This window comes from Oncorhynchus nerka, linkage group LG28 (assembly GCF_034236695.1).
Source record: "Oncorhynchus nerka isolate Pitt River linkage group LG28, Oner_Uvic_2.0, whole genome shotgun sequence".
Taxonomy (NCBI): Eukaryota; Metazoa; Chordata; class Actinopteri; order Salmoniformes; family Salmonidae; genus Oncorhynchus; species Oncorhynchus nerka.
This window is the reverse complement of record NC_088423.1, coordinates 12,232,542-12,258,821: the sequence shown is the minus strand read 5'-3', so window position 1 is coordinate 12,258,821 and position 26,280 is coordinate 12,232,542. Positions and strand designations below refer to the sequence as shown.

At 40.9% G+C, this 26,280-nt stretch overlaps 2 protein-coding genes across 5 annotated transcripts in view; one reads left to right on the top strand and one right to left on the bottom strand.

Annotated features, from left to right (window-relative positions):
- LOC115115732 (beta-1,3-N-acetylglucosaminyltransferase radical fringe-like) overlaps positions 1–5,670 on the bottom strand; it is a 46,303-nt gene extending 40,633 nt beyond the window's left edge. Inside the window, exons 1-3 of one of the 4 annotated variants that reach the window (XM_065012637.1) lie at positions 4,889–5,387; positions 4,165–4,314; positions 2,834–3,450 (exon numbers count right to left, since the gene is read on the bottom strand). In XM_065012637.1, coding sequence (XP_064868709.1) covers positions 2,834–3,349 — 516 coding nt within the window. In that variant the 5' untranslated portion in view covers positions 3,350–3,450; positions 4,165–4,314; positions 4,889–5,387. Of the gene's footprint in view, positions 1–2,833; positions 3,451–4,164 lie in introns of all 4 variants that reach the window. The other 3 variants (XM_065012638.1, XM_065012640.1, XM_065012639.1) reach the window with 3 other exon arrangements.
- Positions 5,671–5,962: 292 nt separating this feature from the next.
- LOC115123393 (COP9 signalosome complex subunit 1-like) lies at positions 5,963–25,043 on the top strand. Its single transcript, XM_029652730.2, has 14 exons — positions 5,963–5,989; positions 9,651–9,743; positions 9,936–10,117; positions 10,219–10,386; positions 10,832–10,967; positions 11,311–11,388; positions 11,526–11,586; positions 17,378–17,463; positions 17,798–17,892; positions 17,996–18,101; positions 18,341–18,421; positions 19,339–19,476; positions 20,631–20,765; positions 23,908–25,043. Exons 1-14 carry the CDS (start codon positions 5,963–5,965, stop codon positions 23,980–23,982), a joined length of 1,461 nt encoding a protein of 486 aa, XP_029508590.2. The 3' UTR covers positions 23,983–25,043.
- Positions 25,044–26,280: the final 1,237 nt, after the last annotated feature.

Genomic DNA, 26,280 nt, shown 5'->3' with positions numbered 1-26,280 from the left:
CTAAATGATACAATATGTTCTATATGATACAGTATGTTCTATATGATACAGTATGTTCTATATGATGTGTTCTATATAATACAGTATGTTCTATATGATACAATATGTTCTATATGATACAGTATGTTCTATATGATACAATATGTTCTATATGATACAGTATGTTCTATATGATATGTTCAATATGATACAGTATGTTCTATATGATGTGTTCTATATAATACAGTATGTTCTATATGATACAATATGTTCTATATAATACAGTATGTTCTATATGATACAATATGTTCTATATGATACAGTATGTTCAATATGATACAGTATGTTCTAAATGATACAGTATGTTCTATATGATACAGTATGTTCTATATGATACAGTATGTTCTATATGATATGTTCTATATGATACAGTATATTCCATATGATGTGTTCTATATGATATAGTATGTTCTATATGATACAGTATATTCCATATGATGTGTTCTATATGATACAGTGTGTTCTATATGATACAGTATATTCCATATGATACAGTATGTTCTATATGATACAGTATGCTCTATATGATACAGTATATTCCATATGATACAGTATGTTCTATACAATATCATCTCTATGGTAGAGTATGTTCTATATGATATGTTCTATATGATGTGCTCTATATGACGATTTCTATATGATACAGTATGTTCTATATGATACATTAAAACTAGTTTTTCAACCACTCCACAAATGTCTTGTTAACAAACTATAGTTTTGGCAAGTCGGTTAGGAGATCTACCTTGTGCATGACACAAGTAATTTTTCCAACAATTATTTAACTTATAATTCACTGTATCACAATTCCAGTGGGTCAGAAGTTTACATACACTAAGTTGACGGTGCCTTTAAACAGTATGGAAAATTCCAGAAAATGACGTCATGGCTTTAGAAGCTTCTGATAGGCTAATTGACAATTTGAGTCAATTGGAGGTGTACCTGTGGATGTATTTCAAGGACTACCTTCAAACTCAGTGCCTCTTTGTTTGACATCATGGGAAAATCAAAAGAAATCAGCCAAGACCTCAGAAAAAAAATGTGTAGACCTCCACAAGTCTGGTTCATCCTTGGGGGCCTGACCTTGGGGGCCTGACCTCAATCCTATAGAACATGTGTAGGCAGAACTGAAAAAGTGTGTGTGAGCAAGGAGGCCTACAAACCTGACTCAGTTACACCAGCTCTGTCAGGAGGAATGGGCAAAAATTCACCCAACTTATTGTGGGAAGCTTGTGGAAGGCTACCCGAAACGTTTGACCTAAGTTAAACTATTTAAAGGCAATGCTACCAAATACTAATTGAGTGTATGTAAACTTCTGACCCACTGGGAATGTGAAGAAGGAAATAAAAGCTGAAATAAATCATTCCCTCTACTATTATTCTGACATTTCACATTCTTAAAATAAAGTGGTGATCCTAACTGACCTAAGACAGGGCATTTTTACTAGGATTAAATGTCAGGAAGTATGAAAACTAAGTTTAAATGTATTTGGCTAAGGTGCATGTACACTTCCGACTTCAACCTGTATATGATACAGCCACAACTGTCAGTAAGAGTGTCCATGATTGAGTCTTTGAATGAAAAGATTGAGATAAAACTGCCCAGTTTGAGTGGTTTTTGCAGCTCGTTCCAGTCGAGAGCTGCAGCGAACTGAAAAGACGAGCAACCCAGGGATGTGTGTGCTTTGGGAACCTTTAACAAAATGTGACAGGTAGAACCGGTATTGGATGTGGAGGATGAGGGCTGCAGTAGATATTTCAGATAGGGGGGAGTGAGGCCTAAGAGGGTTTTATAAATAAGCATCAACCAATGGGTCTTGCGAGATGACCAGTTTACAGAGGAGTATAGAGTGCAGTGATGTGTCCTATAAGGAGCATTTGTAGTAAATCTGATGGCCGAACGGTAAAGAACATCTAGACGCTCGAGAGCACCCTTACCTGTCGATCTATAAATTATGTCTCCGTAATCTAGCATGAGTAGGATGGTCATCTGAATCAGGGTTAGTTTGGCAGCTGGGGTGAAAGAGGAGTGATTACGATTGAGGAAACCAAGTCTAGATTTAACTATATCCTGCAGCTTTGATATGTGCTGAGAGAAGGACAGTGTCTAGCCATACTCCCAAGTACTTGTATGAGGTGACAACCTCAAGCTCTAAACCCTCAGAGGTAGTAATAACACCTGTGGGAAGAGGGGCATTCTTCTTACCAAACCACATGACCTTTGTTTTGGAGGTGTTCAGGACAAGGCAGAGAAAGCTTGTTGGGCACTAAGAAAGCTTTGTTGTAGAGCGTTTAACACAAAATCCAGGGATGGGCCAGCTGAGTATAAGACTACCATCTGCATATAAATGGATGAGAGAATATATATGATATATTCTATATTATAAACTGGGTGGTTCGAGCCCTGAATGCTGATTGGCTGACAGCTGTGGTATATCAGACCGCATACCACGGGTATGACAATACATTTATTTTTACTGCTCTAATTACGTTGGTAACCAGTTTATAATAGCAATAAGGCACCTCGGGGGTTTGGGGTATATGGCCAATATACCACGGCTAAGGGCTGTATCCAGGCACTCTGCGATGCGTCGTGCATAAGAACATCCCTTATCCATGGTATATTGGCCATATACCACACCCCCCCGTGCCTCATTGCTTAATTAATGACATGTTCTATATGATATTTTAAGAGAGAGAAAGAGAGAAAGGTGTCCTGGAGGACTTGGTAACAGTACAAGACAAATCTACCCTGTGGACAAAATGTGTGTGTATGCCTACGTGTGTTCCCCCCTACCTGTTCTTTGGCTTTGGACACCCAGGTCTGGAACAGCAGATCCAATCTGGACTTGTGGTACTTCCTGGTGGTCTTCACCGCTATGAAAATGTCTTTCAGCTCCAGAGGGTTCCTGCGCCGAGACCCTCCAGCCCCCGTCACACCCCCAGTTCTGTGGAGGAAGTCCCCCTCTGACCCTGTCTGAGAGTCTATATGCTTCCCAGCGCCCTGGGTGTCAGTTTGACGAGCTGTATACACCCAGTCCCCATCCACAGTCCTCTTGGTCTCTCTTGGTGTACTCTGCCCCATAGAGTCACCATCAATCCCATTACGCCCCACTGTCACTTTCCCCATATCTGTCTGGAGAGGAACCACCAGACGTCCAGGGTGCCGGGCAGGCTTGTTGTGGGCCCGGGGCCGGGGCCGGTCCCCCTGATGCTGTGAGGGCTGGAGGGTGGGGATGAGGAGCAACAGGGCACAGAGAGCCAGGGAGAACAGGAAGCAGAGCTTGCTGACACCCATTGAGGAAACATGCATCCTGATTGGCCACTGGAGGGGCCTGTCAGCCGCCAGCGCCAGCTTTGCTCCCCACACCGCCGTGTCCCATCTTTATGACCTCACACGGGAACCTGAAGAGACTTCGACACACAACATCATTATCATCATCACCCTCAAGCCATTAGACTGATGATTCATAAATATCGCCACCAGACAATTCACATTGACGACCCCCCCCCCCCCCCTTGTACACTGCTGCTACTCGATGTTTGTTTGTTACCTATGCATAGTCACTTCGCCCCCACCTACATGTACAGATTACCTCAACTAGTCTGTACCCCTGCACACTGACTCGGTACTGGTGCCCCTGTATATAGCCTCGTTATTCTTATTCTGTTACTTTTTGTTATAGCCTACTTGGTAAATATTTTCTTATTTTTGAACTGCACTGTTGGTTAAGGGCTTGTAAGTAAGCATTTCACGGTAAAGTCTACACTTGTTGTATTCGGCGCATATGGCAAATGAAGGTTGATTTGATTTGATCATAAAATGACAGTGACACATTTGAGAACATAATCTAGCTGGAAACTGGGTCCTGCACTGGGTTTACTGTAGCCTGGGTGACAGACAGGCCAGACGGTTTCTACGTAAAAGGATCAAGTTTTCGCTGTACAACTGTATAAATATTCTGTCCATCTCAATTGGCAGAAACTCTCTCTTCTGTCTGACGACTAACTTTTGCTGAATTGGCAAAGACAGGCATGGAGAGTCTGGAAGTTCTCCTCTTGGCACATCATCACTCACACCCTGCAATTTGTCAGTTTATAAGTGTCACATTAAATAGCAAGATTTACCTTCAGTGTGTGAGCAATTTCCTGTTTGCTGCTATTTTCAGAGGGAATGATACTTCAACTGGTAACAGATGTCTGTTGTAGGAAGCAGAGGGATGAAATCCAACCCTTTTTTTCTTTACTAAAATTAGCCTCCTTAGAGAAATATGAGCTCTTAGCACATATAGATATGTGGATATAGCATGAAGGAGAAAAAATGGTTTATGAATTAGATATGAATCATTTACAGGATGGATGTAAATAAATAATCCTAATGCATAAAATAAATGTTAATCCCAAACTAGGCAAGTTATCTAAAACAGTCAAAAATATAAATAGTTTTTTTCCTCTGAAGATTATGCATCGTAAATCTGGCAGATTGGGGCACTGCCAATAGAAACAGGTCTGACTGCTGTGGGTTTGGTGATTTAAAAAATGTATGAATGCAAAAACAATGCGATTTAGCAACATTATCGGCTCTTAAAAAGTCCATTTAAAGTTTAAAAGGATGTTTAGGAGTGGTTTTGTGTCCATTTCGTGCATGTAGGCGGTCCTACGGTAAACAAGAGAGGCAAGAGTCTGTGGTCTAATAAATTATTTTGAATTAGGCTACATTAAATGAAAATGTAGCACTTCCTAATCGATCTTGTGGCAATAATGTACAATAACCCTAAGTATGCCGATTTACTTAAACACGTATTCTGTGATGAAGAAAATAGCTACATTGTAGGCCTAATAACTTACTTACATGGAAAGAAAATAAACCACATGGCTGTGGATTTACATCTTGTACATTTTGAAAAACAAAACACCAGGGAACTGGTCACCAATAATGAATTAAGTGAGCAGAATCTGACCAAAGAAGAGATAAATAAAGGTTTCCGGGCGCTTTTAATCCTCTTCAACGATCGTCTCTTTTTTGTCTCATCGTCTTGATTTTGATTCGATCGGTCTCAAACTTTAACCATCGCTTTCAGCAGCTCGCTTATACGACCGCGATTCAAAGTAGCCAAACTGTGCACTCCGCAAGTCAAATGCAAGTGAATTAAACAACATCATGTGTTTCCATTGCGATTATAAACGGCTTATGTTTCTCCGATTCCTCTCAAACCACCTACTATTAACTTCCTCTCCAAAATAAAATCATCTGAAACTGAGCGCCCTCTGGCTGGTGATGCGACCTGGCCCTTGCTACAATATGTAACTTTTTGGGAGAATCGAACACATTCACATAGAAATATGAGTTATAGATATTTCATTCATATTGAAAGCAAGTATACGAAGCGGTAGTTCTGTTCTATGTGTGCTACTTCTATGCCTCCCGTGCTGAAGTTTCGTTTTGCGTCTTTTACATTCGGTTTTACACGCCAGCTTCAAACAGATGAATATACAATATTATTGGTTATGGAAATATACATTCCACAGCGGTTTAGATCGTACACTGATTATCTATCCAATGATTGCTTGTTTTGTCACAAACTGAAATTAGGCGAAGCGAACTATCAGGATTTTTGCAACCAGGAAATGGCGGATCGATTTCCGCATAATGAATCTGTCCCTGTAGCATAGTAGCTTAGGGGTGTATTCATTACGCCAATTCTGTTGCAAAACTTTTCTTAAACGGAAGCAAACTGTTTGGACAAATGATTACACCCCAGGCTATAGCTAGGCTACCTATCAGTTTTCGACCATGTTTCATATTTTTTTCGTCTGCATCCGACACATCTGGAGCGGAGCAGACGTCGTTACGTAACGATCCCTGCTGTGAACCCATGCGCCGGATGTGATAACCGCTGTTGATGCACGACAGCAACGGGAAAATATGCCTTTGCAAGTATTCAACTTTCAGGTAATTAATAAACGATTTTAATGCGTTTTTACCCAGCAACGGTGTGGCGGGGATGCACGTGGAGAAGGCTGTGCCCGCGTTTACTTTGGAGCGAGGAAAATTCGATAAGCACGAGAGCCTTCTTGCAATGATCAATTGAGTAGCTAGTTAAGGCCGCTAGCCGTACTGGCAAGCTAGGCTAACTTTCGCAAGTTCATATAGCTAAATATACAGCGTTATTTCCATTCATTGTTATTCCATGCCAACTAAGTGTTAGAATGATCTACTCGTTTTTGAGAAATGTGCCTATGCATTTCAGGAAGCTGTTCGCTGGTAATTTATGGCTTCAGTTCAGACACTTTTGACAGTCATGGGTTATTTAACTAGCTAGCTAAGTCAGCTAGTAGTTTAGCAAGCCCTTTTTTAAATTTTACATTGTGTCTCCAATGTAAATATCCGGTAGGACATGCGCGATCTGGCCACTGTGGGAGTGTAACGTTTAGTGTATGACTATTGATTACCTTGTTAACCTGGTTGCAGACTAGGGCTGACCCCATTTAGTTGACTGGTCGATTGTTTGGTCAATAGGCTGTTGGTCGACCGTGATGTCTTTTAGTCAACTCGACTTTTGGTCGAGCAGCAGCAGCAGCAAAAAAAAAATATATATATATACACATACAGTACCAGTCAAAAGTTTGGACACACTTACTCATTCCAGGGTTTTTCTTTATTTGTACTATTTTCTACATTGTAGAATAATAGTGAAGACATCACAACTATGAAATAACACATATGGAATCATGTAGTAAACAAAAGTTCCATCCAAATATATTTTATATTTGACATTCTTCAAAGTAGCCACCCTTTGCCTTTGACAGCTTTGCACACTCTTGGGATTCTCTCAACCAGCTTCACCTGGAATGCTTTTCCAACAGTCTTGAAGGAGTTCCTACATATGCAGAGCACTTGTTGGCTGCTCTTCCTTCACTCTGCAGTCCAGGGTAGCCTAGTTGTTAGAGCGTTGGACTAGTAACCGGAAGGTTGCAAGTTCAAACCCCCGCGGTACAAATCTGTCGTTCTGCCCCTGAACAGGCGGTTAACCCACTGTTCCTAGGCCGTTATTGAAAATAAGAATTTGTTCTTAACTGACTTGCCTGGTTAAATAAAGGTAAAATAAATAAACTCATCCCAAACCATCTCAATTGGGTGATTGTGGAGGCCAGGTCATCTGATACAGCAATCCATCACGCTCCTTGATCAGCCTGGAGGTGTGTTTTGAGTCAGTCTTGTTGAAAAACAAATGATAGTCCCACTAAGCGCAAACCAGATGGGATGGCGTAATGCTGTGGTAGCCATGCTGGTTAAATATGCCTTGAATTTTAAATAAATCACAGACGGTGTCACTAGCAAAGCACCATCACACCTCCTCCTCTGTGCTTCACGGTGGGAATTACACATGCGGCGATCATCCGTTCACCTACTCTGCGTCTCACAAAGACATGGCGGTTGGAACCAAAAATCTCAAATTTGGACTAATCAGACAAAAGGACAGATTTCCACTGGTCTAATGTCCATTGCTTGCTTCTTCCAATAAGAAGAAGTCTCTTCTTCTTATTGGTGTCCTTTAGTAGTGGTCTTTGCAGCAATTTGACCATGAAGGCCTGATTCATGCAGTCCTCTGAACAAACAGTTGATGTTGAGATGTGTCTGTTAAACTCTGTGAAGCATTTATTTGGGTTGCAATCTGAGGTGCAGTTAACTCTAATGAACTTATCTTCTGCAGCAGAGGTAACTCTGGGTCTTCCTTTCCTGTGGCGGTCCTCTTGCGAGCCAGTTTCTTCATAGTGCTTGATGGTTTTTGCAACATTTTCCCCATGGACTGACCTTCATGTCTTAAAGTAATGATACAATGTAATTTCTATTTGCTTGTTTGAGCTGTTCTTGTCATAATATGGACTTGGTCTTTTACCAAATAGGGCTTTCTTCTGTATACCACCCCTACCTTGTCACAACACAACTGATTGGCTCAAATGCATTAAGAAGGAAAGAAATTCCACAAATGTACTTTTAACAAGGCACACCTGTTAACTGACTACCTCATGAAGCTGTTTGAGAGAATGCCAAGAGTGGGCAAAGCTGTCATCAAAGGGTGGCTACTTTGAAGAATCTCAAATATAATATATATTTTGATTTGTTTAACACTTTTTTTGGATACTACATGATTCCATGTGGTATATCATAGTTTTGGTGACTTCATTATTCTACAGTCTAGAAAAATGTAAAAAATAAAGAAAAACCCTTGTCCAAACTTTTCACTGGGACTGTATATGTACAGAAATAAGACCGATCCTGCTTCTGTTGCCTGTTTGAGTGTTTGTTTAATAGCCTACTTATTCTGTGAGCACCAAGCCTGACTCAATGACATGTTAAGTAAACAAGTTCCCAAATGTTGTGTATTCTTTGCTTTGCTGTAATAAAGGCTTTTCACTTTTCTCTGGTATTATTTATAATTGACTTAGTGTTTACACTGTTCCAGATGGTTGGAAAAATAATACAAGTAGTAACAGGCCTTTTACTTGTCCTCTTATTGTCATTTATATTATCATCATTTCTAATACCTAATATCAGTAGTAGGATTAATATAGCAGCCTTGTATAACCACCATCAAGCTGAAGGCCAAAGAGTACATCCTGTTTAGTCTTAATACCGTAACTTACTTAGGCCTGTATTTCAATACTTTATATAGGCTACTGTATCATTTATTCATTCATGTCATTGAAATGCAATCAAGCATTCTAGTTTTAAAATAAAGCAAGCCTTGAATAATTAGCTTAAACAATAAACTGTTCCATTTTGGAAATTGCATTCATGAATGAATGCGACTGTTTTTAGTCTTTGCTGTAATAAAGACTTTACAAAAAAAAATTGCAACACACTCTCTGGTATGCTTATAATTTGTTTTGTTTACATTGTTCCAAACGGTCAGAAAAATGATATTGTAATCTACCTGCACCTGTTTGGAGCACCACATTGGAACACATAATATGTGCCTACTCCTTACCTTGAATTTTGATCTCCAGTATTTTCCACAACTAGTGAAATTTATTCCACACATCTGTTTTCTCCATTTACCTCATTAGCAACCAGTAAACACACCCCTGTTTCAAGTTTATCACGTCCTCTGCATCCATTTTGCTGTTCCGAGTTTGTTATAACCAATTTATTGATGTGATTCTGATGGGCTTTAGGTCAGGCCCTATTGGTCACATCCATGCGATGATTACATGTGTCACGTAATGAGAGCAAAAGTTTAAGGAATAGGGAATGTTTTTCCTAAACAAATGGGATTTCAGTAACATAACTTTTCAGTCAAATGGCTGTAATTCTGTTGCGGCTTCAGCAACACGGACAGCACGATAAACACTGGTGGTGACTGCAGCAGGGAGGAAAGAGTGACAACAGGTGCTAGTCACACAGTCACTCGCTGTCTTTAAAAAAAAAAAAACAGAGCAGCAAGTCTGAACCCAGATGGGCACAATCAAATCAATTGCTTATCGGACTCCCTCTAGGTCAACCAATATTTTGTTTAGCCGGGGACAGTCCTATTGCAGTCAGTATTCCCCTCGTTGATTGTTCCACACTGTTATATGACACTTTTCAGTGTATGTCCTCTCTTCTTCAGGGTGTTGTGGAGCCCATGCAGATAGATGCTGACCCACAAGAGGACCAGCACAATGCACCAGATGTCAACTATGTGGTGGAAAACCCCACACTGGTATGAATCTATCCAGGGTTTCCCCCTACTAATATTGTAAAAGCCCACTTGTTTCCTGTGGACTGGACTCCAATACAACACAAATTACACGTTTCTACTGAGATCAAATGAATCTATAGAATCGGTATGTGTAATATTAAGTGAAAAATCTCACTCACTGAGGTGTGTGTGTCTTTGTCTTTCTCTCTCTAGGACCTGGAGCAGTATGCGTCCAGCTACAGTGGTCTGATGCGCATTGAGAGGCTGCAGTTCATAGCAGAGCACTGTCCCCAGCTCCGGGCAGAAGCCTTGAAGATGGCCCTGTCCTTCATCCACAGGACCTTCAACGTTGACGTGTACGAGGAGATCCACCGCAAACTCACAGAGGCCACCAGGTACGTGTAGCTGTAGCTCGGGCCTAGCTTAGCCTGTTGTTGGAAAGTGTCTTCAGTTGTTTTCGTTGAGTGTTTGATTAATTTGAGGTGTGTGTGTTCAGAGAGGTCCAGGTGGCTACAGATGCCGTTGTGGAGGGCGGGGCAGTCGATCCCCCTCCTCTAGACACAGCGTGGGCCGAGTCGACCAGGAAAAAAGCCCTGCTCAAACTGGAGAAACTGGACACTGACCTGAAGAACTACAAAGGCAACTCCATCAAAGAGAGCATCAGGTGGATTGGAGAAGCTACGATTGTTAGCACCAAGTAGATAATAAACCCGATTTGAATAATCCTCACCTCCAAGAGGATCGGCCTGAGTAAGGTGCTGGATTGATTTCTAAATATTGATCACTTAGAAGTAATCACTGAGTAGTTGACAAGTAGTACTAGTTTTTAATGTAAGGTAATTTGCAATGAAAATTTGTAAAGTTCATTTGTAGATCAGTCATTCTGCATAGTGTTTTGTTCAGGCCAAAGGGGGAGAAACAGTCATTTTGCATATGCTCTAATCCAGAGTGATTTACAGGAGCAATTAGGGTTAAGTGCTACGTTCAAGTGCACATCGACAGATTTTCCACCTAGTTGGTTACTGGCCCAACGCCCTTAATGGCTAGGCTACCTTCCACCCCTCTGGTATTGACCCGAACCCTCTCCATGCTACTTATTTTCACTTCAGGCGGGGTCATGATGATCTTGGGGACCACTACTTGGACTGCGGTGACCTCAGCAACGCCCTCAAGTGCTACTCCAGAGCCCGAGACTACTGCACTAGCGCCAAGCATGTCATAAACATGTGTCTTAATGTCATCAAGGTATGTCACCATTATAGTTAGTGGTCAATGTTCTGATGTATTATTTTTTGTCCAGAGAGCAGAAGGGATATTTGTTTTAAGGGCGCCAATAGAGACGGCAGCCGAGCTTCTAGCCCCAAGGCAATTTCTTTTACAAGCATTTCGCTACACATTTCGCTGCAATAACATCTGTATGTGACCAATAAGATTTTATATTCCTCTCTCTCTCATTCTCTCTCCCTCACTCGCTTGAACTCTTGCTTTCTCTGTGATCTGATTAACTCCACTGACAAACACTAGAGGGCAGTCTTGAAATTTGTGTCCTGTAGGCTTTCTTACTGAAATGTGTGTTTTCATATATCAGGTTAGTGTCTACCTCCAGAACTGGTCCCACGTCCTTAGTTATGTGAGCAAAGCTGAATCCACTCCAGAGATAGCAGAGGTAAGTTATTGGTTCCTCTGAGAGAGAAAGCTTAAGTCTTCTACTGTCTTCTAAAAGACAAACCCAGAAGTGTTCTTCTTTACTGAAGGAATGTCTTCTTCTTTACTGAGGGAATATCTTTGTTCTTTTTGTTTCAGCAACGAGGGGAGAGAGATTGCCAGAGTCAGTCAGTCCTCACCAAATTAAAATGTGCTGCAGGTAATTCACTCTTTGTTGTGCTACAAAGAGATGTACAGAGCAAGGAGGGTTAGTGTATACTATTGAATAAGCTATATTCAGTGGATAGGACAAACATCCATGCCTCCTGCCAAAGCTCTTAGGCCTACGTGTGCACACAGTGCCTTATGCTCATGGCACAGGATATGTGATTTATGACGTCATGCTTCTGACACGATCCTATTTAGAAATATTGTTGTTAATTTAAAAGATGGATTGTTTTTGTTTAATTTGATTAATTAACTTATTAGAAAGATTTACCATCCATGGGTGAGAACATACATGGCTCAAATGCAATACTATTTCTGAAGAAGTGCAAATGTGATCGCCAAGATGGTTCCATGATGTTTATAAAACATGACATTTATAGCAGTAAATGGTGGGTGGATATTCCCCCGCTCTCTGTATATTGGCTCTTTATCCAGCTCCTGTGAAAGGTTTGGCTGTGCATAAAACCCTTCATAGTCTGCCTTTATGGTGTCTAAATACAGTTTCAGGCATTACCTTTTTAAAACAAGTTAAATATTTATTAGAATTTGATTATAATTGTACACTGTCTTTTTTTAGGCCTTATCAATAGCCTAGTGAATTTAATCTTACTTATTGACTATGTTTGCCATGTCCAGACTACAATTTACAACAGGCCTAGCCCTTACATCAGTGTGAATGCAATTAGAACAATGTGGACTGCAAACATGTTCAAAATATTTTGCAAATATGGGGCAGGCTATTTAATGGACTAACATTTGAATTGGAGTTGATAACAACGCAATACATAAAAGACTGTAAATGCACAACTTGAAGCAACCACATATTTAGCCATGGAGCACTTTCTGATTGGCCACTGAGGGGCCAAACCTCGACACACCTACAACTTGTTTATTCATCAAAACCCAGCCCTTTCACACTACCGCCAGCTTACCTGCCCAGAATTCCGGTTGCAAAAATAGCAAAAAATATTGTACTTCACTATTTACATTTCTGACAACTTTTACTACATTCTTAAGTAAAATAATGTACTTTTTACTCCATACATTTTCCCTGACACCCAAAAATACTCATTACATTTTTAATGCTTAGCAGGATAGAAAAGTGTCCAATTCACATACTTATCAAGAGAACATCCCTGCCCATCCCTACTGCCTCTGATCTGGTGGACTCACTAAATACAAATGTTTCATTTGTAAATTATGTCTGACTGTTGGAATGTGCCCCTGGCTATCTGTAAATTTAAAACTAAAACAAAAAATTGTGCCTACTGGTTTTCTTAATATAAGGAATTTGAAATGATTCATACTTTACTCTAATACTTAAGTATATTTTAGAAATTACATTTACTTTTGATACTTAAGTATATTTAAAACCAAATAGTTTTATACTTTTACTCAATTAGTATTTTACTGGGTGACATTTACATGAGTAATTTTCTATTCAGGTGTCTTTGCTTTTACTCAAGTATGACAATTGGGTACTTTTTCCACCACTGACCAAGTCCGATCCTAAGCTATTATGTCAACATTAAAATGCTATTCTTTAAAAGCCCAATGCAACCATTTGTATATCAAATAATTTCTAGATAACAATTAAATACCTTACTGTAATAGTTTTCCATTTAAAATGGACAAAAATCGCTTGTTAGCAACAAAAAAAAAGTTTCTCAGGCAAGAATTTTGCTAAGACAGTCTGGGAGTGGTCTGAGGTAGGGAAGGGAACTTATACTAGGTGTTATTGGGAGAGAGCTCTTTAAATATTTATTTTTTTGAACTATTTGTTTATTTGTATTTTTTTTATTACATTTCAAGTTACTATAATATAAAATAAAAATAGGACATCACTACAAGTATATATTTTTCTTAAACATACAATAACATTAAAATAAAGCAAATAAATAAAAATCACACATTTCAAAAGTTAAAGTACCTCAAATAAAATAAATATAATCAAGTCAGGGGTTATAGTGGTATACACCTATGATAGAGTTGTAAGAATACGTAGATGTTTTGTTGTTATTGACTAATTCTAGAGATTTTACTAAATATTTGATTTCAAGTAAAAATATATTGCATTTCGGGACAGATTTCAAATGTTTGTTTTTGTGTATGTAAAATTTACCAGAGAGAATGAAGAACATAATGACGAATTGAGTACCTTTATTGTCATTTGAATAATAACACATTACAAATTCTATTTATGAATCAATTTACCGCCTGGTGGTGTCACCAGGCAAGCCGAAACTCCCGCCCATGCAAACAGGCTGATTAGAAGGTTCTCAGGAACCTTTCTCAGGAAATAACACTGATCTAATATTTTCACATTTTTAAAGTGTTAGTTTCATCAGCTGTTGCACAATGTTATACAAAACACAGGAAAAACTGGGCCTTTAACACAATAGAATACTTATTTAATATGCCTTCATTTTAGGTCCTAGTTTTACCCTAATAAAGTGGCCTGAAACTAATGTCTTACAGGCCACAGCATGCCTGCAAGTCACATTATGCTGGTTTGCAAATTGATGTGTAATTCCTATTGAAATCCAGCCAGTGTGGGGATATCCAAACTTTGGCAAAAATCACCCACAACCTGCATTCACAATGACTGCCAGGGTTGGCTAAGACTAAGATTTGAGACTACCTAAAGCATCTAAACTTGAGCAACCATTTAAGTAGTAAGTACTATATTGGATTAGTTTAGAAATATATGTCCTTTTTATATTTGAGTAGCATAAGATATTAATTACTCAATCAATGTGCACAAACATAGATATTGAAACAAGCAATTTGAAAAAATCTGCCTGCAAAAGAGCATACTGGCAAATATGACAATGATGCGTGTGGTTTTGATTCAACTCTAGTATTAACAACAAAACTGGGGTTATTTTACACCCATGAGTGAAAAATCAACACGTAGGTAACAATGGCCAATTTGCTGTGTTGAAGTCGGAAATGTACATACACTTAGGTTGGAGTCATTAAAACTCGTTTTTCAACCACACCACAAATTTCTTGTGAACAAACTATAGTTTTTGCAAATCGGTTAGGACATCTACTTTGTGCATGACACAAGTAATTTTTCCAACAATTGTTTACAGACAGATTATTTCACTTATAATTCACTGTATTACAATTCCAGTGGGTCAGAAGTTTACATACATTAAGTTGACTGTGCTTTTAAACAGCTTGGAAAATTCCAGAAAAAGATGTCATGGCTTTAGAAGCTTCTGACAAGATAATTTACATAATTTGAGTCAATTGGATGTGTAACTGTGGATGAATTTCAAGGGCTACTTTCAAACGCAGTGCCTCTTTGCTTGACATCATGGGATAATCAAAAGAAAAAATATTGTAGACCTTCACAAGTCTGGTTCATCCTTGGGAGCAATTTCCAAACGCCTGAAGGTACCACGTTCATCTGTACAAACAATAGTACGCAAGTATAAACACCATGGGACCACTCAGCCGTCATAGCGCTCAGGAAGGAGATGCATTCGGTCTCTTAGCGATGAACATACTTTGGTGCAAAAAGTGCAAATCAATCCCAGAACAACAGCAAAGGACCTTGTGAAGATGCTGGAGGAAACGGGTACAAAAGGTATCTATATCCACAGTAAAACGAGTCCTATATTGACATAACCTGAACGGCCGCTACGCAAGCAAGAAGACACTGCTCCAAAACCGCCATAAAATAGCCAGACTACGGCTTGCAACTGCACATGGGGACAAAGATCGTACTTTTTGGAGAAATATCCTCTGGTCTGATGAAACAAAAATAGAACTGTTTGGCCATAATGACCATTGCTATGTTTGGAGGAAAAGGGGGGAGGCTTGCAAGCCAAAGAACACCATCCCAACCGTGAAGCACAGAGGTGGCAGCATCATGTTGTGGGGGTGCTTTGCTGCAGGAGGAACTGATGCACTTCACAAAATAGATGGCATCATGAGGTAGGAAAATGATGTCGCTTCAATATATCTACATCTTAAGACATCAATCAGGAAGTTAAAGCTTGGTCACAAATGGGTATTCCAAATGGACAATGACTCCAAGCGTACTTCCAAAGTTGTGGCAAAACGGCTTAATCTTGGCGCACCCATCCCGTTAGAGGGATCATTTTCGTCAACATCCGCTGAATTGCAGAGCGCCAAATTCAAATTAAATTACTAAAAATATTTAATTTTCATGAAATCACAAGTGCAATATAGCAAAACACAGTTTAGCTTGTTGTTAATCCACCTGGCGTGTCAGATTTCAAAAAGCTTTTCGGAGAAAGCTATCCAAGCATTTATGTTAGGACATCTCTCTCAGCAGACAAAACATTACAAACAGCTAGCAGCGAAGTAGATTGGTCACGGAAGTCAGAAAAGCAATAAAATGAATCTCTTGCCTTTGATGATCTTCGGATGTTTGTACTCACAAGACTCCCAGTTACACAATAAATGTTATTTTTGTTCCATAAAGATGATTTTTAAATCCAAAAAACTTCTTTTGGTTGGCGCGTTATGTTCAGAAATCCACAGGCTCGAGCGGTCACGATGGGGCAGATGAAAATTCCAAATAGTATCCCTAAAGTTCGTAGAAACGTGTCAAACGTTTTTTTTTATAATCAATCCTCAGGTTGATTTACAATAAATAATTGATAATATTTCAACCGGAGCTTTTTCAATAGGAGTGAGAGAGAAAATGTCTGCTCCAAGCTGGTCACGCATTTAAAACTCTGCTGGCACCCAGCCATCCAATGACGCGATGTGATCTTTCTCGCTCATTTTTCAGAATAAAAGCCTGAAACTATGTCTAAAGACTGTTCACACCATGTGGAAGCCATAGGGAAAGGAATCTGGTTGATATCCCTTTAATTTGAGGGAAAGCATGCAATGGAACAGAGGTTTCATCCTGGTTGGATTTTCCTCAGGTTTTCGCCTGCAATATCAGTTCTGTTATACTCACAGACAATATTTTGACAGTTTTGGAAACTTTAGAGTGTTTTCTATCATAATCGGACAATTATATGCATATTTTAGATTCTGGGCCTGAGAAATAGGCCGTTTCATTTGGGTGTTTTTCATCCAAACATCAAAATACTGCCCCCTACATTCAAGAGGTTAAGGACAACAAAGTCAAGGTATTGGAGTGGCCATCACAAAGGCCTGACCTCAAAAAATAGAAAATATGTGGGCAGAACTGAAAAAGCATGTGTGAGCAAGGAGGCCTACAAACTGACTCAGTTACACCAACTCTGTCAGGAGGAATGGGCCAAAATTCACCCAACTTATTGTGGGAAGCTTGTGGAAGGCTACCTGAAACGTTTGACCCAAGTTAAACTATTTAAAGGCAATGCTACCAAATACTAATTGAGTGTATGTAAACTTCTGACCCACTGGGAATGTGATGAGACATAAAAGCTGAAATAATTATTATTCCTACATTTCACATTCTTAAAATAAAGTGGTGATCCTAACTGACCTAAGACAGGGAATTTTTAATAGGATTAAATGTCAGGAATTGTGAAAAAGCAGAGTTCTTAAATGTATTTGGCTAAGGTGTATGTTAACTTCCAACTTCAACTGTAAGTGTTTTCACCCGTTCTCTAGAAGGTATAAAAACACTAACAGATGCCAACCTTTAAAGGGTGCAGACGCTCATGCTAATACTTTGTTTAAATGAAAATGGATTAGTTTTAAACCGACTAATCCATTGTGCTTTTACCGGGTTTTCTCCCCAGTTTAATTTGACCTCTCGTTGTTGTTCCTCCTCCCCGTCTGTCTGTGGTTCTGTCCCCCAGGCCTAGCAGAGCTGGCCTCAAGAAAGTACAAACAAGCAGCCAAGTGCTTCCTGCTGGCCTCCTTCGACCACTGTGACTTCGCTGAGGTTAGTCTGCCTGTCTGTGACTTCACTGAGGCCTGTCGGCTTGCCTGTCTGCCTGTCTTTCTGTCTGTGTAGTATCTTAAAGGTGAAGTCTGTGACTTCCCTGAGTTGCCTTTTTAAAAGTGAACTCTGTACTTTCGCAGTCCCCTGTGGCCAGAGAAAGTAAGAACATGTTTAAAAAAACAAAATGTTGCTGTTGATGAATGGAGAGTTCTCCATAATGTGTTATTGTTTATCAACAATTGCTACTAGACAAATGCTAATTATTGTTTCTGTTGATGTACCAATGTCCTGTACTTTATGGCGCTATTGATTGCGTGTGTGCGTGCGTCTCCAGCTCCTGTCCCCCAGTAATGTAGCTGTGTACGGAGGGATGTGTGCCCTCGCCACCTTTGACAGACAGGAGCTGCAGAAAAACGTCATCTCAAGCAGGTGTGTACGCCTGTGTTCTGCTGTATAAACTGTGTGTGTTCATGTATCGTAATTGAGATGTCCAACAGTCCACCGTCATTGATTCATGTCTTTGTTGTCCCAGCTCCTTTAAATTATTCCTAGAGTTGGAACCTCAGGTCCGTGACATCATCTTTAAGTTCTACGAGTCAAAGTACGCTTCCTGTCTAAAAATGCTGGACGAGATCAAGGTGAGATTGATGTTTTAAAGATGTGAGATCAGTAATCAATACTAATGATGCATTGGTGTGAATACCACAAAACGGGTAGAGTAGAAGTTGGAAACGGGAATGAAACAAAGTAGCTAAAGCAAGTAACGTGATTTGATACGTTGAAAACAATGATGCGTTTTCATTATGTTGATGATGATGTTGATAACACGTGTTTGAACGCTGTCCTAAATTCAGACTGCCACCCTCTTTTCTCTCAGGATAACCTGCTGTTAGACATGTACCTGGCCCCCCACGTACAGACGCTCTACACACTGATCAGGAACAGAGCTCTCATACAGGTGAGACAATAAAAATGATCCAGTACTCCATATAATACTGAACATCACCATTGGGTATTCTGTTGTCTCCCTTGAACACTCACAACTACGTTTGAGTTCTAATAATCAATTTGTCAATCAAGGGTTCCCCCATCGACTTAAATAATAGGCAATCATGCGTCTGGAGGGAAAGAATCAGATACAAAACTTCTCTCTCTGTCATACTTATAGCTCAGGCAGCGATCAAACCTACAATTAGCTGAGGATTGTGAATAACTCTGACCCCTAGCGGGAAACATCTACAGGGGATAAGTCTCAAATGGCACCCTATTCCCTATATGGTGCACTACTTTTGACCAGAGCTCTAGGGTGTCAATTGGCTGCCACTTTGGACAACCAGGGTTAACTGGACCAGCAGGTAGTGGATGGACAACCAGGGTTAACTGGACCAGCAGGTAGTGGATGGACAACCAGGGTTAACTGGACCAGCAGGTAGTGGATGGCACCAAAATGGTGGTTCTGCTAAGGTTATTTAATCTTTGCACTAAATTAGTTCTACTTAACATCTTGGTGTGCCTTTTCTTTTTTACCACAGTGGGATGATTGTGTGAGTTACGCTGGTGTAATGTTATAAATATGTAGTCAAAAAATGAACATGAAACATTCAGCAGTTCCTGTCCCCTGCTCCCATGGCCAGTATTATTAGGTGTGTTTGCAGGAAGGCCTGCTGTAATCTATAATGTTGTTTTGTTTAGGTGTAGTGGGTATAGTGGTGTGGGTGAGGGGCATGTGTGTGTGTGCCGACAGTATCTCTGTACTTTTCATGCGGGTGTGTGTGTGTGTGTGCCGACAGTATCTCTGTGCTTTTCATGCGGATGTGTGTGTGTGCCGACAGTATCTCTGTGCTTTTCATGCGGATGTGTGTGTGTGTGTGTCAGTACTTCAGCCCGTACGTGTCTGCAGACATGACTAAGATGTCCCAGTCCTTCAACACCACAGTGTTATCTCTGGAGGATGAACTGACCCAGCTCATACTGGAGGGACTGATCAACGCACGTATAGACTCGCACAGCAAGGTAACACACACACACATAGACTCTCACAGCAAGGTAACACACACACACGTATAGACTCTCACAGCAAGGTAACACACACACACACACACGTATAGACTCTCACAGCAAGGTAACAAACACACACACACGTATAGACTCTCACAGCAAGGTAACACACACAGCAAGGTAACACACACACACACACATGTATAGACTCGCACAGCAAGGTAACACACACACACACACATATAGACTCTCACAGCAAGGTAACACACACACGTATAGACTCTCACAGCAAGGTAACACACACACACGTATAGACTCTCACAGCAAGGTAACACACACACACACACGTATAGACTCTCACAGCAAGGTAACACACACACACACACGTATAGACTCTCACAGCAAGGTAACACACACACACACGTATAGACTCTCACAGCATGGTAACACACACAGCAAGGTAACACACACACACGTATAGACTCTCACAGCAAGGTAACACACACACACACACACACATATAGACTCTCACAGCAAGGTAACACACACACGTATAGACTCTCACAGCAAGGTAACACACACACACGTATAGACTCTCACAGCAAGGTAACACACACACACACGTATAGACTCTCACAGCAAGGTAACACACACACACACACACACGTATAGACTCTCACAGCAAGGTAACACACACACACACACACACGTATAGACTCTCACAGCAAGGTAACACACACAGCAAGGTAACACACACACACATATAGACTCTCACAGCAAGGTAACACACACACACGTATAGTCTCTCACAGCAAGGTAACACACACAGCAAGGTAACACACACACACATATAGACTCTCACAGCAAGGTAACACACACACACACGTATAGACTCTCACAGCAAGGTAACCCACACTCAAGAGTCAAGACACATATCCACCCCCATCTCTCTCACACACACATGCACACAAAATGAGCTCAGATCACTCTTTCATTGTCTTGTAATGCAATACTTGTAATGCAACATGGTATATTGATTTGACAGTGATCCAAATGGTTTGTCACATCACTCTTATCCCCAGCATGTCTCTCTCCACCCTTCTCTCTTTGAGATGCCAAGCACGTTTCTCTACAGACAGACAATGAAGTGCTCTCTTTCCTCATCTTAGATCCTGTATGCGCGGGATGTCGATCTGCGGAGCCACACGTTTGAGAAGTCGATCCACATGGGCAAAGAGTTCCAGAGGCGAGCCAAAGCCATGATCCTACGAGCTGCCGTGCTGCGCAACCAGATACACGTCAAGGTACCGCTGTGCATGGGATCTCCCAGGGGTTTTATGGCAGCCTTCTCTTTGCTCTTCTCCCTCTGGGATATGGACATCCCTCACAACAGCCTCAAACAGCCTCCCTTTCAGTGTACTATCTCTCTTCTTTCTGTCTCTTTCCCTTTTCCCATCTCTGCTTGTCTTCCTTTCATTTTCTCTCTCGTTGCCCTCTGGTCCACCCCGTCTTCTCTCCAAGCTGTCCTTCTCCTCTCCTCTCAGCCACCCACCACAGCTCATTTCCACACATCAGGGGTTTTGAAATAAAATACCTTAGATTCAGAGGAGTCTCTGTCCCCCCCCAGTCGCTCCAAAAAATTGCACAAGTTATAGTCACCTTCCATCGAGGTTGCTAGCTAAATATGCTAACGAGTGTTTTGTAAACGCATCTGAAATCCTTATTGTAATTTTTGCTCGGCATCAAACTAATTTTGTGTTTCTGTTGCACTTCTCCACTCTGAGAATTCACAAACGGACATTCTATTAGCTGCCACCTGATGTACAGGATGAACAAGGGTTTAGTGCCATTTTCACTGCATAGGAACCATTTACCGGTGCTGCCTGTGTTTAGCTTCGTTATTATTATTATGTTACTTTTAATTATTACTTTTTATTTTAGTCTACTTGGTAAATGTTATCTTAGCTCCTCTTGAACTGCGCTGTTGGTTAAGGGCTTGGAGGTAAGCATTTCACTGTAAAATCTACACTTGTTGTATTCGGCGCATGTGACAAATACAGTTTGATTTGGATTGCCTCAGATATATACTATATTAAATCAATGGCAAAAATGTAGGCCATTTTTGGGGCATAATCAATATTTATCTACTTAAATTGTAAATTATTAGGTGTATCACTTTGCGTCATCCTCAATTATGTAAATGCATTAAGCCCACTTGGCTGTATTGTTTTTAAATTGGCAAATACGTTTAATCAAATTAAAATCACAACAAATGTAAGGTGTTTCTAGAAACAACAAAAACAGCTCTGAGTGGAGGCTAAATGCCAGAGATGCAAAAGCAGCCTGCCGAGGGCTTAGCAGTCCACTGAATGGGGGTTACCCAGAGATGCAAAAGCAGCCTGCCGAGGACATAGCAGTCCACTGAATGGGGGCTACCCAGAGATGCAAAAGCAGCCTGCCGAGGACATAGCAGTCCACTGAATGGGGGCTACCCAGAGATGCAAAAGCAGCCTGCCGAGGGCTTAGCAGTCCACTGAATGGGGGCTACCCAGAGATGCAAAAGCAGCCTGCCGAGGGCTTAGTAGTCCACTGAATGGGGGCTACCCAGAGATGCAAAAGCAGCCTGCCGAGGGCTTAGCAGTCCACTGAATGGGGGCTACCCAGAGATGCAAAAGCAGCCTGCCGAGGGCTTAGCAGTCCACTGAATGGGGGCTACCCAGAGATGCAAAAGCAGCCTGCCGAGGGCTTAGCAGTCCACTGAATGGGGGCTACCCAGAGATGCAAAAGCAGCCTGCCGAGGGCTTAGTAAGTCCACTGAATGGGGGCTACCCAGAGATGCAAAAGCAGCCTGCCGAGGGCTTAGCAGTCCACTGAATGGGGGCTACCCAGAGATGCAAAAGCAGCCTGCCGAGGGCTTAGCAGTCCACTGAATGGGGGCTACCCAGAGATGCAAAAGCAGCCTGCCGAGGGTTTAGCAGTCCACTGAATGGGGGCTACCCAGAGATGCAAATCACGTCTTGAACGGCAAACTGCACTCACCCGCTGGCAGTAGGGATTTATAGCCTTGGGCATAGCAACAGCGGAAAATAGCAAGCGCGAGTTAACTTTAAAAAAATATATATATCTGTGTAGCTACACTGAACAAAAATAAAAGCACCACATGTAAAGTGTTGGTCCCATGTTTTATGACCTGAAATAAAAGATCCCAGAAATGTTCCAGATGTACATAAACATTATTTTTCTATACTTTTGTGCAGAAATGTGTTTGCATCCCTGTTTGTGAGCATTTCTCCTTGCCAAGATAATCCAACCACCCGACATTTGTGGCATATCAAGTAGCCGATTAAACAGCATGATCATTACACAGGTGCACCTTGTGCTGGGAACATTAAAAGGCCAATCTATAATGTGCATTTTTGTCACACAATGTCACACAAACAGATGTCTCAAGTTTTGCTGAGGAGTATATCTGTCTGTAATAAAGCCCTTTTGTGGGGAAAGACTAATTCTGATTAGCTGGGCCTGGCTCCCCAGTGGGTGGGCCTGGCTGCCAAGTGGGTGGGTCTATGCCTTCCCAGGCCGACCCATGGCTGCACCCCTGCCCAGTCATGTGAAATCAATAGATTAGGGCCTAATTACTTTAATTTCAATTGACTGATTTCCTTATGAACTTTAACTCAGTAAAATCTTAGAAATTGTTGCATTGTTGCGTTTATTTTTGTTCAGTATATTTTCTGCCGAATGTGTTGCACTAATGTATTTTCTGCGAAGGAAAACGCCCCTCATAACTCTATTATGGAAAAAAAAACACTGACTTTCAATATAAAACGCGACCCCTGTCAATACACAGCTGGACTCATCTGCTCCTGCGTTCTCCCGTTGTGCAATTTACAAACACATGACTGGCTCAACTGTTCTGGGGAACTATGGAAAGCTTCATAATGTGACAGGTGAAATGAAGAACAGGATTTGCTTTATCTCCTAACGTATTGCCCAAGTTGACTGCAGGTATTTACTTAAAAAGTAGCTATTAATATAATTATTTTGGGGGGGAAACATCAAAGAAATAGTTTCAGCGGTTTTGACAGTATTGAAAAACCATCCCGTGGCTATTTCCAAATACCTAAGCCTAATAACCATGGTAGCCAAAATAATGGCCTGCCCGGCATTTTTATACATGACCCTTAGCATGATGAGATGTTTATTACTTAACTCAGGAACAACACCTGTGTGGAAGCACCTGCTTTCAATATACTTTGTATCCCTCATTTCCTCAAGTGTTTCTATTATTTGTGTTCTTACGTCTGAAAACTGGTAAACACATCAGCATGCAGGATGAGAATTAAGATATATTTTTCCCTACTTTGCTTATAGAGAACGTCCACCAGAACGTCCACCACTCAACCTTGTTTTTCCCTCCTTCTCTCCCTCTCGATCTCCCTCCAGTCTCCTCCCAGAGAGGGAAGCCAAGGCGAACTTAACTCTGCCAACAGCCAATCACGAATGAGCACCAACATGTGAACATTCCCCTGAGACCTCTGTCTTACAGGAAGCTACCATGTCAGTGTGTTCCGCCAGGGGGACCTAGCACCCCTCCACCCCATCCCTCCATCTCTGAGGGTCCTCCTCCGACTCAGTGCTGCATCTGCCTGCTGAAAGAAATATACAAACTGAAACGTCAACTTTCATAGCTTGCAACTCAAATGGCACCGTTATTCAATATATAGTGCACCATGTTTGGCCCATAGAGCTCTGGTCAACCGTAGTGCACTATATAGTGAATAAGGGTGCCATTTTGGATGCAGCCTAGGACTTTGTTCATGTGAGAAGTGATCGTCTGTGTAGACTGAAGACTTGATGAGCAATCTGTGTGTTAATGTTATAGCGGGGTGGCTGCGTGTGTCTGTGTGTGTGGCGCTCTCTTCTTAGTAGTGTCCTCTTTTTGTCCTTTGTATGAGATGCACCTTTCTTCCCTCGCTTTCATTTTTCTTTCTGATGATGACAGACTTTGAATTCACCCACTGAAGATTAAACAGAACACACACATACCTAAGAACCACTGTCCACAAGATCTGATTTTAAAATAAATATGTATGATAATCAGAAGCTTGGTCAGGACATTTTGTCGTCTTCTCTCAATATGTGTTTTTTACAAGTTGCACAATAAGCCAATTTCACACACACACACACACACAGACCCCTCCTTAACATTGTTTATTTATGACCACTAAATCACAGAATGCTGATACTAATAAAACATTATTTTTGAGGAAGATTGCAATGACTTTCAATGTTATGATTTGATTAGTTTCATTCGGATCCCCATAGTGACGCCTAGTCTTACTGGGGTCCGACATGTAAAGAAAAAGACATTACAGTCAAAAGACTTTACAATTTGCATACATTTAAAAAGCATGAACATGTAGTAAGTGTGCATCTATCAGCTGTCGGTGCTTAATTTGAGCCGGATCCCGCACTGTTTTGTTCTGGGACATATTTGGCTGGATCTGGTACCTCTTGGTTTGAAAAATAATTTAGACTTTCTGCAATGTAAAAATTCTAATAAAAGTTATCAAAGTTCATTTCGAGTAGCGTCTTTGTTAATTCGTTTTTAAAAATGCATATGAAAAAGTAGATTTTTCAGGCCGGGACTGCTATTTTAAGGTAGCGTTTCAAACTCAAAGTAGACAGCCATCGGCACTAAACCCTCAGCCCTTGAATGATGTTTTGAATGTATCTCAAATGTCCCTTACCCAAGCAAAGGAGAGTGACGATGACAGAGGAAACGTCCTTGGTGGAAATCTTTGAAGTTGAGCTTAAAAAACAACGAGTTAATGTAGCTAGCTAGCTAGCAATCATGTCAGGTAGCTAGCTACAGTTACCCATAGCTGGCTAGCTAGTTTTATAGTTTAGTCATTTATTCCAATACATTTCAGAATTCCAAAAAACATGTTTATGGCTCCTCACTATGAGACTAAGCCAATTTGCCAAAGCTAAAATCAATGTCTATATATATTTTTAATCAAGATAGTTTCATACTTTTTTATAACATGCCAAAAATTGAGCTAAATCGAGGGCCGAGGTATGGCGCCAAATACCTGCCAAAAGGTTGAACTTACAGTGGGGAGAACAAGTATTTGATACACTGCCGATTTTGCAGGTTTTCCTACTTACAAAGCATGTAGAGGTCTGTATTTTTTTTATCATAGGTACACTTCAACTGTGAGAGATGGAATCTAAAACAAAAATCCAGAAAATAACATTGATTTTTAAGTAATTAATTTGCATTTTATTGCATGACATAAGTATTTGATCACCTACCAACAATTAAGAATTCCGGCTCTCTGTTAGTTTTTATTTAAGAAGCCCTCCTGTTCTCCACTCATTACCTGTATTAACTGCACCTGTTTGAACTTGTTACCTATATAAAAGACACCTGTCCACACACTCAATCAAACAGACTCCAACCTCTCCACAATGGCCAAGACCAGAGAGCTGTGTAAGGACATCAGGGATAAAATTGTAGACCTGCACAAGGCTGGGATGGGCTACAGGACAATAGGCAAGCAGCTTGGTGAGAAGGCAACAACTGTTGGCGCAATTATTAGAAAATGGAAGAAGTTCAAGATGACGGTCAATCACCCTTGGTCTGGGGCTCCATGCAAGATCTCACCTCGTGGGGCATCCATGATCATGAGGAAGGCGAGGGATCAGCCCAGAACTACACGGCAGGACCTGGTCAATGACCTGAAGAGAGCTGGGACCACAGTCTCAAAGAAAACCGTTAGTAACACACTACGCCGTCATGGATTAAAATCC